This window comes from Microcaecilia unicolor, chromosome 5, assembly GCF_901765095.1.
Source record: "Microcaecilia unicolor chromosome 5, aMicUni1.1, whole genome shotgun sequence".
Taxonomy (NCBI): domain Eukaryota; kingdom Metazoa; phylum Chordata; class Amphibia; order Gymnophiona; family Siphonopidae; genus Microcaecilia; species Microcaecilia unicolor.
This window is the reverse complement of record NC_044035.1, coordinates 112,437,472-112,452,010: the sequence shown is the minus strand read 5'-3', so window position 1 is coordinate 112,452,010 and position 14,539 is coordinate 112,437,472. Positions and strand designations below refer to the sequence as shown.

Here is a 14,539-nt window from a genome sequence, read left to right as displayed (position 1 = left end):
ACAATAAAACACCCGCAACACACAAAACATGCACACAACCCATATACAGCACACCGCCCCAAAAAAATCAAAAAATGGACTGGAAAAACTTTCACCTATGGACACAATCAACGGAAAGGAAAGAATGGACATAGCAATTCCAAACACCAAGAGAACAGACAACTAATAGAAGTCATCACAGAATCGAACCCAATTGACCCCCCCCCCCCCCCCACCAGCTAATACAAATAGGGTATATAAATGCCAGATCCGCAGCCAACAAAACCACGACAATAACAAATTGGATCACAACTGACAAACTCGATTTACTACTCATTAGCGAAACCTGGATCCATGACCCCAAAGATCCCATAATCATAGAGCTATGCCCTCCAGGATACAAAATTACCCACTGGACAAGGAATGGAAAAAGAGGAGGAGGCATAGCCATAATTTATAACTCCCAATTCACCATCACAACAACTCCTAATTCACCGTCACAACAATAGCAGAATTCATACTTCCCCAACTGGAAATAGCTTCAGTCAGAATCAATCACCCAACCTTACACGACCACCTGAACCTTATCCTGTTTTATAGACCACCAAACAACTGGCAAGAATCCCAAACACAGTTCATGGATTTCATATTAAACACGTGTGTATCCGCCCAAAACCTTCTCATAATAGGGGACATCAACCTTCACCTTGAGGATACTAGCCTAAGTAGTGTATGTGAATGCAAAGACTTCCTCAAATTATGGGAGCTCCACTGGCCAAACATGCAACCTACCCACAATAAAGGACACACAGTAGATATCATCACACACAAATTCTCATCAGAACCAACTCTTACACTAATAGGGACTAAATAGACAGCCACACCATGGTCTGACCACTACAGAGCAAACCTCTCCATTCAATGGCGAATAAGAGAATCAAAACATAAACAAGAACAACAAACATATACCACGAGAGGCAAAATAGACCCGGTACTATTCTGGCAACAATTCTACAACGACGAATGGACAGCACCAACAGAATCACACCAGTTTCTTTCTGAGTGGGACAACAGCTGCAGAATCGTACTAGATAACATAGCACCGCTTCATACTAGAACTTTACACAGGAAAAATTCAATACCATGGTTCAACAAAGAACTAAAAGAACTAAAGACACAAGTCAGAAGATTAGAGAGAGCTTGGAACAAAAAACAAGATGACTCCACATTCAATGACTGGAAACAACTACAAAGAAAATACAAATACACCATCAGACAAACTAAAAGATCATATTATAAAAATAAAATCAGTCCAAACGACAAAGACAAACATAAACTCTTCTTACTCGTAAACAAACTACTAAATACCACTCCGGTTACCAATAACAACACAGACACTCCATCAGTAACCAATCTAGAAAACTACTTCAAAGAGAAAATTATAAAGCTATGACTCAAGATACCTATCAACACAACAGACCACGTACACCTCCTTGAATGTCTAGACCCAATACCAGGAGAATGCCCAGCAGACTGATCATGGACCAATTTTGACATACTCTCGATTGACAACATCTCCCAGTTGCTTGGAAGATATGCTAAGTCACAATGCAAACTAGACACCTGTCCTATTAGCCTTTTAAAATCTGCCCCTCAGCAATTCAAAACAGACCTCACAAGGCACCTAAACTACATGCTACAAAACGGCCTCTTCCCTAAGGATAAAGGAAACATCCTACTCACCCCTCTACCTAAAGATGCAAAGAAAAGTACAAATGACAACCAATTTTCACCCAGTAGCATCCATCCCACTAATAACCAAACTCATGGAAGGTGGTGTGACGAAACAATTCACGGAATACCTAAATAAATACTCAATTCTACACGAGTGCCAATCAGGATTCCGCTCGAACCATAGTACTGAAACTGTACTAGTGACTTTAATGAACTCATTTAAACAAGCAATTGCAACTGGCAATAACATACTCCTCCTACAATTTGACATGTCCAGCGCCTTCGACATGGTCAACCATGAAATATTACTAAACATTCTTGAATACTTTGGAGTCTGAGGCAACGTTCTCAACTGGTTCAAAGGATTCTTGACCACAAGATCATACCAAGTAATAGCTAACGAGGACATCTAAGACCCATGGACATCTGACTGCGGAGCCCCACAAGGTTCCCCACTATCACCAACCCTCTTCAACCTAATGATGATACCCTTAGCCAAGCTACTAGCCAATCATAAGCTCAACCCCTACATATATGCTGACGATGTCACGATTTATATCCCGTTCAAATATGATCTAAATGAAATCACCAATGAGATCAATCAAAGCCTCCATATCATGCACTCCTGGGCTGATGCATTCCAGCTAAACTTAACGCAGAAAAAATACAATGCCTTGTACTTACCTCACAACATAACACAACTTCACCAACATAACCACACCAAACTTCTCTCTTCCAGTCACAAGTAATCTGAAAATTCTTGGAGTCACCATTGATCGAAATCTCACTCTTGAAACCCACGTGAAGAATACAACGAAAAAGATGTTCCACTCCATGTGGAAACTCAAACGAGTAAAACCATTCTTTCCGAGATCCATTTTCCATAACCTGGTACAGTCAATGGTACTAAGTCACCTGGACTACTGCAACGCACTATACGCTGGCTGCAAAGAACAAACTATCAAGAAACTTCAAACAGCCCAGAATACCGCAGCCAGACTCATGTTTGGCAAAGCAAAATATGAAAGCGTGAAACCCATAAGGAAAAGCCTTCACTGGCTCCCACTTAAAGAGCAAATTGCATTCAAGATCAGCACGATTGTTCACAAAATCATCCACGGAGATGCCCCGAGCTACATGTTAGACCTTGTGGACCTACCTCCCAGAAATGCTAAAAGATCAGCCCGCAAATTCCTTAATCTGCACTTCCCCAACTGCAAAGGACTAAAATATATACTAACACATGTGACTAGCTTCTTCTACATGAGCACGCAGATATGGAATGCTCTGCCAACTGACTTGAAAATGATTAATGAAATAACCAACTTTCGCAAATCTCTGAAAACTCATCTCTTCAACAAAGCCTACAATAAAAATCCATAGCTTAACTATTACACTACACCACTTCACACCACACCACCTCACCCTTTTCTGATAATCATCCTCTATAACTTTGTTTTGATCGTTTTATCATCATCCATGATCTTGTTGTAACACCAACTGTATTGTCTCCTGGAATGGCGATGCCATAACAGGTTTTTTGTAAGCCACATTGAGCCTGCAAATAGGTGGGAAAATGTGGGATACAAATGCAATAAAATAAATAAATAAATGCGCTGGTGGTTCATTCAAAAGAATCTGGTGTCGGGCATTCTTCTGGCAACCCCGGACTGGAAGATAGTGACCACGGATGTGTCACTGTCTGGCTGGGGGGCTTATTGCCTGCAACAGACGGCCCAGGGTGTTTGTACTTCGACGGAGGCGTCATGGTCCATCAGCCGCTTGGAGTTACGGGCGATTTGTCTGGCCCTTTGGGAGTTTGTCTCTTCTCCGCAGTTGCCCAGTTTGAGTTCTTTCAGACAATGTTACGGCGGTCACCTACGTAAACCATCAGGGGGGCACCCCTAGCACTCGAGGCGGCTCTTTTCTGCCGTTGGGCAGAGACTCATCTCTCTTTTTTGACAGCGGCTCATATAGCGGGGTCACAGAATGTGCAAGCGGACTTTCTCAGTCGCCACCAGTTGGAGCCGGGGAAGTGGATGCTGTCCACTCTGGCCTTCGATCAGATAACTGTCCGTTGGGGGATGCCAGAGATGGACTTAATGGCCACCGCATTCATTGCGAAGGTTCCCCGTTTCTTCAGCAGGGGACGAGAGCTGGGCTCAGAAGGCATCGATGCCCTTTTTCAACCTTGGCCCAGGGGCCTTCTCTATGCCTTTCCCCCGTGGCCAATGGTGGGCAGGTTACTGACTCGCATTGCCAGTCATCCCAGTCGAGTGATCCTAGTGGCCCCGGATTGGCCCAGATGACCCTGGTACACAGATGTGATCAGGCTTCTGTTCGATCGTCCTTTTCTGCTACTGGAGCAGCAAGGTCTCCTGCTGCAGGGGCCAGTCATGATGGAGGATCCCTCCCCCTTTGTTTTTATGGCCTGGCCCTTGAAAGGGCGAGGTTGAGAAGAAAAGGGTATCCGGACACGGTTATCGCTATGATGCTGTAGACTTGGAAAAGATCCACCTCAATAGCTTATGCTAGGGTGTGGCGTACCTTCGATTCGTGGTGTGTGAGTTCGGGATTTTCAGCGACTTCGACTTCAGTATCTGTTATCCTCGTGTTTCTTCAGGAGGTTGTACAAAAATCACTCTTGAATTCTCTTAAGGTGCAGGTGGCAGCTCTGGCATGTTTTAGAGGCCGGCTTCAGGGGGCGTGTATCGCCTCCCACCCAGATGTGGTTCGTTTCTTTGAGGGGCGTAAATCATTTGCGCCCTTCTCACGTGCCAGTTCTGCCATCCTGGAACCTTAATCTAGTTCTCAAATCGCTTTAGCGTCCTCCTTTCGAACCCTTATCGGGGATTACGATTAAGGATCTCACCTTGAAGGCGATTTTCCTAGTAGCCATTACTTCTGCTCGGAGAATTTCAGAGTTGCAGGCCTCTTGCAGAGACCCTTTCCTGCGTTTTTACTGAGGCGGGGGTATTGCTTTAGGACAGTTCCTTCATTTTTGCCCAAGGTGGTTTCTCGTTTCCACTTGGGGCAGTCCCTGCATTTTCCGGCTTTCCGCCGGGAAGATTACCCTGAGCAATTCCGGGCTCTTTGCTGCCTCGACGTGAGACGGGCTCTTCTCAGGTATTTGGAGGTGACAAATGAATTTCATCTTTCTGACCATCTCTTCATCCTTTTTGGAGGCAGTAAGAAGGGTCATATGGCGTCCAAGGACACCATAGCCCGTTGGTTGTGGGAGGCCTTCTCTTTGGCATATATGGCATTGGGCAAGCAAGTCTGTGCTCATTCTACGCGAGCTCAAGCTTACTACTACTACTACTACTTAACATTTCTAATGCGCTACTAGGGTTACACAGCGCTGTACAATTTAACATAGAAGGACAGTCCCTCCTCAAAGAGCTTACAATCTAAAGGACACGTGAACAGTCAGTCTGATAGGGGCAGTCAAATTGGGGCAGTCTGGATTTCCTGAAAGAGTTAGGTGCCGAACGCAGCATTGAAGAGGTGGGCTTTAAGCAAGGACTTGAAGATGGGCAGGGAGGGGGCTTGGCGTATGGGCTTGGGAAGGTTGTTCCAAGCATAGGGTGAGGCGAGGCAGAATGAGCGGAGTCCCGTTTGGTTTCTCTGAAAGATATCTGCAGGGCAGCTACATGGGCTTCGGTCCATACATTCACTCGTCATTGGGTGGATGTGGCAGCTTATCAAGATGCGGTGTTTGGCTCGTCAGTGATTTCTGCCGGGTTGGGGGTATTCTGCCCTACTTGAGGACTACTTGGGTACATCCCACAAGTCTGTGGGATGCTTTGGAAGGAAAAATTAATTCTTACCTGATAATTTTCTTTCCATTAGTCCCAACAGATCAATCCAGAGGCCCCCCCTGGGTTTACTGTGTGCGGTTTTGTTGCGGTTGGTTACTTTTTGTCGGGTTCCATTCTTAGTGTTCCTTCGTTTGATAATAAAATAAATAAATATAGAAGTGGTGGAAGTATGTTGGGCAATTGGTCTGAAAATGTCAGGAGAGTTTTCTGTTGTTTCCATTCCACTGCTTTGGTATCGTTCACACTGAGGTTCAGCTAGCTGCACAGGCCCACATATAGCAAACCTCGGAGGTTCTCTCTATCTCCACCTGCTGGTAGAGGGACACAACCCACAAGTCTCTGGATTGATCTGTTGGGACTAATGGAAAGAAAATTGTGAGGTAAGAATTAATTTTTCCTCACTGTAAATTTAAGTCCTTGGGTATCTGCCTACAAAGCATTTCATCCACATTTGAGAAATAAAATACAAAGCAGTAGTTCTGATGCAGTACTTGAGACAGTGCCATTCTGAGGGTGGTGCGGGCGGGTGCAGGTCATTAGGGGGTGCTGCCATGGACGTCTCCCCCCCCCCCCCAACTAGTGCGGTATCGCTCTCCCCCTCCTCTATCTACGCCTGCCCCGCTCTGCAGGTCTTTACCTCTGGCAGTGTCAGTGATGTAAGTGCTGCCTTTGGCCAGCCCCAGAAGCCTTCTCTGTACAGCGTCCCAGCTACGTGGGAAGCTGTATAAAGGAGGCTTCTGGGGCAGGCCGAAGGCAGCATTTACATCGCTGACACTGCTGTTGGGCCTGGAAGCTTGGAGGCCTGCAGGAGAGGAGTGGAGCGGGACGGGGGTGGAGAGAGGAGGAACAGCAATGCCAGCCAGACTATAGCGAAAGGGGGGTGGAGAGAAGAGGATGCGATGCGAGACCTAAGGGAAGGAGGGGGTGGTGAGAGGAGGGAGTGCGATGCCATGCCTCAGGGGAGGGGGAAAGGGTGGTGGAGAGAGGAAAGAAAGCAATGAGAGACTACAGGGGAATGGGAAAAGGGGGGTGGAGAAAGGGGGGGAGAGTGATGCTAGACCAAAGGGAAAGGAGGAAGCAAGAGCAAGAATGAAGAGTTGGGGAAGAGGGGGGACGGGAGAGAAAAGTGGGACACATGAGGGAGGGGAGACTGGGGAAAAAGCTGGATCTGGAGAGGAGGAGAATGAGATGCAGTACTATGGAACAGAGAAAGATACTGGACTTGGGGTGGGAGTGCAGGAGAGAGGGAGGAACATGGGAATGAGAAACAGAGGGCAGATGCTTAACATGGGACAGATGGGGAACACAGAGGGCAGATTCTGGACATGGGGGGATTAGGGACAGGGACACAGAGGGGAGGTTATGGACAGGAGAGCTAGAGGGAATGACTGTGGACTTGAAGAAAGAAAAAAGTCAAATAGGAGGTACTGGAAAGCAGAAGATGGATATGGATGGGGGACAGAGAGAGGAGAGAGATAAAGATGAAGAGAGAGAGATGCTGGAATGTATCATGTAAAAAAGGAGAGAGGGGGCACAGGCTGGATGGAAGGGAAAGAAAGGGCAGGCAGTGGATAGAAGGGGCAGAAAAAGTGGACAGACACCATATGGAAAGGGGGAGAGGGCAGACGCAGGATGGAAGAAAGAGCAGACAGTGGATGAAAGGGGCAGAGAAAGAGAGCAGATACTGGATGGAAGGGAGAAAGTGAAGAGATGAGGAAAGCAGAAACCAGAGATGACAAAGGTAGAAATGTTTTTTTTTTTTTTTTTTGCTTTAGAATAAAGTAGTATTGTAGCTGTTGTAATAAATAGAAAATGAAAATAAGGTGATCTTTTTATTGGACTAATTGTAATACATTTTTGCCTAACTTTCAGAGACCAAAATCGCCATACCGCCATCTTTGGGTCAGGACAGGATACTGTAACAGCAGTATACTGTATTGACCTGAGGAAGGAGGTTTTGGCCTCTGAAAGCTAATTGAAAAATGTATTAGTTCATGTGAAGAAACAGTGAGGGTCTTTTACTAAAGATTAGCTCGAGTTATCTACAGCTGGGCCCATTTTATTTCTGTGGGCCCTGCTGCAGATAACTCAAACTAATCTTTAGTAAAAGGACCCCCTGTGTGTGTTAAACCTGTAAAATTTCCTTTATTAACTCTTGAAGTGCATTTCTTTAGTTTGGCCAGCAGGTGGTGCATGTTTTATGTTAAAGCTGTTATAGAAAAGTGAATGCCCTCTTGTAGTTTCACTTAGGGCTCTGTTTACTAAGGTGCACTAGCATTTTTAGCGCATGCACAAAATTAGCGCACGCTAACTGTGTAGGTGCCTACACAGCACCCGCTAATTGTTAGCGTGCACTAAAAGCACTAATGCGCCTCTAGCGCAGCTTAGTAAACAGGGCCCTTAGTGAAGAAGTGAATCTACAGTACTGTGAGCAGTATACTTTTAAAACTACTGCTCCACTCCAATTTCCTTGACTCCTTAGATGACCACACATGCTTTGGAAGCCAGACTTTGCTTTCCCAGTCTTTACTCCTACATTCTTTCAGGTGGGACACCTCCAGGGAAATCTTCTCTGAAGCTGATCCCATTAGCGAGGCTTTCTTCATTATGTGACACTTCATACACCTGGGTTGTGTTGGCTCAGGCCAAAATGGTTAGGATTGTGTATGTTAATTCTACAATTAACCCTTATTTTTATGTAAGATAGCCTGACATAAGATACATTACTGTTCTGTGCATCTCTGGTGTTTTTAATCAGCTATATATTTTAATTTTGTTCTTCACAAAATTAAATAGCACAAACATTTAAGAATCAGGATTTCTTAAATGTTTGTGCTGTTGCCAGGTACTGTGCACCCTGATGATAGCACCCATGTTGACTATATATATCGGATAGTATTTTACCTAGAATACAGAATGTGTATAATTTTGAAATGTATAGGGTTTACAATGTCAGAGAAGCAGTCTTTGGACAAATGTGCTACTTTTTTGTGTGTATACCTTACCTTGATTTGTACCTGTCCTCTTCAGGGCACAGACTGTGTAAGTCTGCCCCGCTTCCCACCACCGGTTCTGGCACAGACCGTATAAGTCTGCCCAGCACTATCCCCGCCTCCCAACCACCAGTCCCGCCTCCCACCACCGGCTCTGGCACAGACCGTATAAGTCTGCCCAGCACTATCCCCGCCTCCCGCCACCTGCTCTGCCACTCAATCCTCGGCTAAGGCCCATGATCAAATGCATTGATCATGGGCCTGTATCTCCAGAGGATTAGGATTTTTTTTTAATGCCTTTTTTTTTTTTAATAGGCTGTGCGTGTTACCAAGCCCAAAATCCCAGAAGCAATACGAAGAAATTTTGAATTAATGTAAGTATTTTTAAGGATTGCTTTTGTTTGTTTTTGAGGTGGCTAGTTCTTTTAATATATTAAAAATAATTATACAAATTTAATGAGCTTTTGTAAAGATTTAGAACCCAATTTACTAAGCTGCGCTAGAAGCGAGTTAGCATTTTTAGCTCGCGCTAAGCATTAGCTCGTGCTAACCATGTAGATGTCCATAATATTCCTATGGGCATTCACATTGTTAGCGTGCACTAATTTTTAGCATGTGCTAAAAATGCTAGCGCACCTTAGTAAACAGGGCCCTTAATTTCACCCTTTTAGTAAGGTTAAACATATGTATAATACATCGGCTCTTTTTAAGTACTGCTTCCAATTTGAGTTCATTTTTTTTTCTTGAAGGGAAGGTGAAAAGACCAAACTCCTTATTGCTGCGCAGAGGCAGAAAGTAGTGGAGAAGGAAGCAGAGACAGAAAGGAAGAGGGCTATTATAGGTATTTTAAAGCCTGATTGTGTATTAAAGGTGCCAACTTGGACTAGGAGCTCTTCAACATCTATATCTTCTTGTCTTTTGCTCTCTTTTCTCTCCCCAGCATTCCCTTAATTACTTACAGTAGGCCGTCAAGGGCTGGAAGGAGTCTATTCAGTTTCTCCTACCTCATCCTTACAACACTTAAGGAGTAGCATTATAAAGCTTTTTCTGCATGTAAAGTCTTCTTTTGCAACCAGAGAAAGGGCTTTTATGAAATCACACAGCTGTGTATACATGTAAAAAGCAGGCGCACAGAACGAGTGCACCAATTTTTATAATATCTGTGCCTAGGTATTCCTGGGGGTTATACTTTGGATAGCACAGGTGAAGGTGCAGTGTACTCAAATTTTTAAATAGAAATGCGCGAATACATACACTTAGGATACACGCACACATTTTTCAGAGCAGATGTACGTTTGTGTGGGGGTATTTACATGCTTCTAGGACTGGTTTTGGGAGTCTTAAAAAGGTAAATACCTATATATATTTTCTTATAATAAGTAGCTTTTTTGGACTTCTTACATAGGCTCCTTTTAATGTCCAAGTCCCACTTCATTATCAAGTTGGAGATCTGACTCTTGTCTTCTGCCACATAGTACTGCAGTTAAACTTGAATGACTGGTTCCCCCACGCATCTTTTCTTAGGTTGCATCCGTGGGAGTATAGTAGCAACAATCTGTTCAGTATGTTCAATAATATAATTGTTCATGTTTGTGAAGGATTGAACAGAGTTTTAAAAGGTTAGTTATTTAACATTGAAAATATTATTATTGTTTTGAAAGTACTGTTTGATATAAGCCAAGTAACCAGGTTTAGAAAAATTACTGACATGCCACTAACTGCTTGAACAAATATCCTATATAATAATTTGCACCTCCATTCCATCGCTGTCTGGATGCCTGGGTTTGTAACATCAAATGACGTCAGCCAGCCTCCAGCGTTCCGTTCCCCCTCACTGCCCCGCCCTCACGTCAAAACGTAATGACGTCAGAGGGCGGAACAGTGAGAGGGAAGGGAATGCTGGAGGCAAGCTGAACTGATGTTAGGGGATGTTACGAAAACAGGCAGACAGCGATGGAACCCCGAGGTACAATTTAGGTAGCAGGGTGGCGTGAAACGGGTGAATGCAGTAAGCAGTGGCGTGACACTGAGAGGCGAAGGACAGCAGCCTACAATGCTACATTCCCCCTCACTGCCCCGCACTCGCAAAAAGACGTTATGACAGAGGGCGGAACAGAGAAGAGCAGTAAAAAAAAAAAAAAAACAACTTAGGGGGGCAACTGAGAGGGTAAAAACTGTACAACAGGCGTGGACGCTTTTCAAAAATACCATCCTGGAGGCCCAGACCAAACATATTCTGCGAATTAGAAAAGAAAGACGGAAGTCCAAAAGAAACGCCTTCAGAAAATGGAAGAAGGAACCGTCTGAAAATAACAAGAAGCAACATAAGGAGTGTCAAAGCAAATGCAAGGCGCAGATAAAGAAGGCCAAGAGGGATTACGAAAAAAAACATAGCAAAAACTTTTTTCGGTATATTAAAAACAGGAAGCCGGCAAAAAAATCGGTTGGGCCGCTGGATGACCAAGGGGTAAAAGGGGCGATCAAGGAAGATAAAGACGTAGCGGAGAGATTGAATGAATTCTTTGCGTCGTTCTTCACCGAGGAAGATTTGGGTGGGATACCGGTGTTGGAAATGGTATTTCAAGCGGACGAGTCTGAGAAACTTACTGACTTCACGGTAAACCTGGAGGATGTAATGGGGCAGTTCAGCAAACTGAAGAGTAGCAAATCTCCTGGACCAGATGGTATTCATCCTAGAGTACTGATAGAACTGAAAAATGAGTTTGCGGAACTACTGTTAGTGATATGCAATTTATCCTTAAAATCGAGCGTGGTATCGGAAGATTGGAGGGTGGCCAATGTAACTCCGATTTTTAAAAAAAGGTTCCAGGGGAGATCTGGGAAATTATAGACCGGTGAATCTGACGTCGGTGCCGGGGAAAATGGTAGAGGCTATTATCAAAAACAAAATTACAGAGCACATTCGAGGACATGGATTACTGAGACCAAGTCAGCACGGCTTTTGTGTGGGGAAATCTTGCCTGACCAATTTACTTCAATTCTTTGAAGGAGTAAACAAACATGTGGACAAAGGGCGGTTGATATTGTGTATCTGGATTTTCAAAAGGCGTTTGACAAGGTATCTAATGAAAGGCTACAGAGGAAATTGGAGGGTCATGGGATAGGAGGAAATGTCCTATTGTGGATTAAAAACTGGTTGAAGGATAGGAAACAGAGAGTGGGGTTAAATAGGCAGTATTCACAATGGAGAAGGGTAGTTAGTGGGGTTCCTCAGGGGTCTGTGCTAGGACCGCTGCTTTTTAATATATTTATAAATGATTTAGAGATGGGAATAACTAGCGAGGTAATTAAATTTGCTGATGACACAAAGTTATTCAAAGTCGTTAACTCGCGACAGGATTGTGAAAAATTACAGAAGGACCTTACGAGACTGGGAGACTGGGCGGTTAAATGGCAGATGATGTTTAATGTGAGCAAGTGCAAGGTGATGCATGTGGGAAAAAAAGAACCCGAATTATAGCTACATCATGCAAGGTTCCACGTTAGGAGTTGCGGACCAAGAAAGGGATCTGGGTGTCGTCGTCGATAATACACTGAAACCTTCTGCTCAGTGTGCTTCTGCGGCTAGGAAAGCGAATAAAATGTTGGGTATTATTAGGAAAGGTATGGAAAACAGGTGTGAGGATGTTATAATGCCGTTGTAGCGCTCCATGGTGTGCACCTTGAATATTGTGTTCAATTCTACTACTACTACTACTATTTAGCATTTCTATAGCACTACAAGGCGTACGCAGCGCTGCACAAACATAGAAGAAAGACAGTCCCTGCTCAAAGAGCTTACAATCTAATAGATGGTCGTCGCATCTCAAGAAAGGTATAGTAGAATTGGAAAAGGTGCAACGAAGGGCGACTAAAATGATAGTGGGGATGAGATGACTTCCCTATGAAGAAAGACTAAAGAGGCTAGGGCTTTTCAGCTTGGAGAAGAGACGGCTGAGGGGAGACATGATAGAGGTATATAAAATATTGAGTGGAGTGGAACAGGTGAATGTGAAGCGTCTGTTCACGCTTTCCAAAAATACTAGGACCAGGGGGCATGCATGAAACTACAGTGTAGTAAATTTAAAACAAATCTGAGAGAATTTTTCTTCACCCAACGCATAATTTAAACTCTGGAATTCGTTGCCGGAGAACGTGGTGAAGGCGGTTAGCTTAGCAGAGTTTTAAAAGGGGTTAGACGGTTTCCTAAAGGACAAGTTCATAAACCACTACTAAATGGACTTGGGAAAAATCCACAATTCCAGGAATAGCATGCATAGAATGTTTGTACGTTTTTGGGAAGCTTGCCAGGTGCCCTTGGCCTGGATTGGCCGCTGTCATGGACAGGATGCTGGGCTCGATGGACCCTTGGTCTTTTCCCAGTGTGGCATTACTTATGTACTTATGTACTCGCTCTCTCTCACACTCTCACACACTCACTCTCACATTCACTTTCTCATACTCTCCCTCACACTCACTCTCACACACACTTTCTCATACTCAGCTTCTCTCGCTCTCTTTCACACACACACACACACACTCTCTGCCTCTCCTCCCCCCACACACACACTCTCTGCCTCTCCCACACACACACACTCTCTGTCTCTCCCACACACACACTCTCTCTGTCTCTCTCTTACACACACACTCTCTCTCTCTCACAGACACACTCTCTCTTACTGTGTCACACTCACTGTCTTTCTGTCTCACACACACTCACTCACTCTCTGTCTCTCTCTCACACACGAATTGCAGGATATGGGAGGCAAGGGGAGGGGAGAACATAAGAGAATCGGTGCACATCATGTAAAGGCCATAATCACTGGAGGGGAGGGAACATCATAGGAGAATCTCTGCACATGGATTGCATCAGAGAGGATGAGAGTGTAGGGAAGAATTGCAGCACATGGAGGGGAAGGCAGGGCACCGAGGAGCAGCAGAGGCGCACAGTCCAACGTACTGTAGCTCACAAATCAACAATCAGACACACATTCCAACGTGGTGAACATCACATGACTAGAAAAAGAACACTAACTGCTGAGGAGCAGGCTGAAGTTAAAAGAAAAAGAGCTGAAGCACAATGAAAAAGGCATGCAGCTCTAAGTGAAGACGAAAAGGCACATGAAAGTCAAAAAGCCACTGCAAGAAAAAGGTCCAGGATACAAAAGATGACTGATGAGGAAAGTGCAAGTAACCGACAAAGAAACGCCAATTCAGAAAGGCACAGAATTGCTGAAATGACGGACGAACAGAGACAAACACACAGAACAAGGCACACTGCTATACAACACAAAAGATTTGGAAAAATTACAGAAGAAGAAAGAGCAACAAATAGAAAAAGGAGAACATATTTAGAACATGAAAGAATTAAACAAATGACAGAGAAACAGAGACAAACAACAAGACAGACAAAAAGATTTAGGGTGGAAAAGACTTGCAGAAATGACAGACAAGCAACGAAGAACAACTACACAAAATATAACAGATTTCAAACGCAAAACGATTGGAAATCTGAAACAAAAGAAAAAAAAACCGTGACAGCACAAAATAAAGCAAGAAGAACAGATACAGTGACAGCACAGTGCAGAACTCCAACCACTGGAATTGCAATAAGAGACTATATCAATGAGAGAGAAACTCAATACTATAGTTGTGGTCCAGTGAACGTAGTCTATATTTTGCAATGCCAAACATTTTTACAATGAAACACCTGACAACCTATTTACACAATGTTGTAGTAAGGGCAAAGTACAACTTCCAGGAATTAGGTACAATGAATTACTACGATAGCTTCTCTCTGGGGAACATGAATATTCAAAGAATTTTGTACAAAACATTAGGTCCATTAGGTTCCTTAGCTTTTGCCTCCATGGGAGCTAACATTGCACCACCACCCTTATTGGGATATGGCCCTTATTGTTTTCAAATTAATGGTACTGTTTACCATAGAACAGCAGCACTACATCCTCAAAATGATAATCAAAGACAATTTGCTCAATTATATATTCTTGA

At 44.0% G+C, this 14,539-nt stretch overlaps 1 protein-coding gene across 3 annotated transcripts in view; it reads left to right on the top strand.

Moving 5' to 3' along the window:
• Positions 1-14,539, top strand: part of LOC115470217 (erlin-1-like) — a 129,796-nt gene that overhangs the window by 103,869 nt on the left and 11,388 nt on the right. For all 3 annotated transcript variants that reach the window (XM_030203197.1, XM_030203199.1, XM_030203198.1), the window contains 2 exons: positions 8,843-8,901; positions 9,277-9,368. In XM_030203197.1, coding sequence (XP_030059057.1) covers positions 8,843-8,901; positions 9,277-9,368 — 151 coding nt within the window. The remainder of the gene's footprint in view (positions 1-8,842; positions 8,902-9,276; positions 9,369-14,539) is intronic.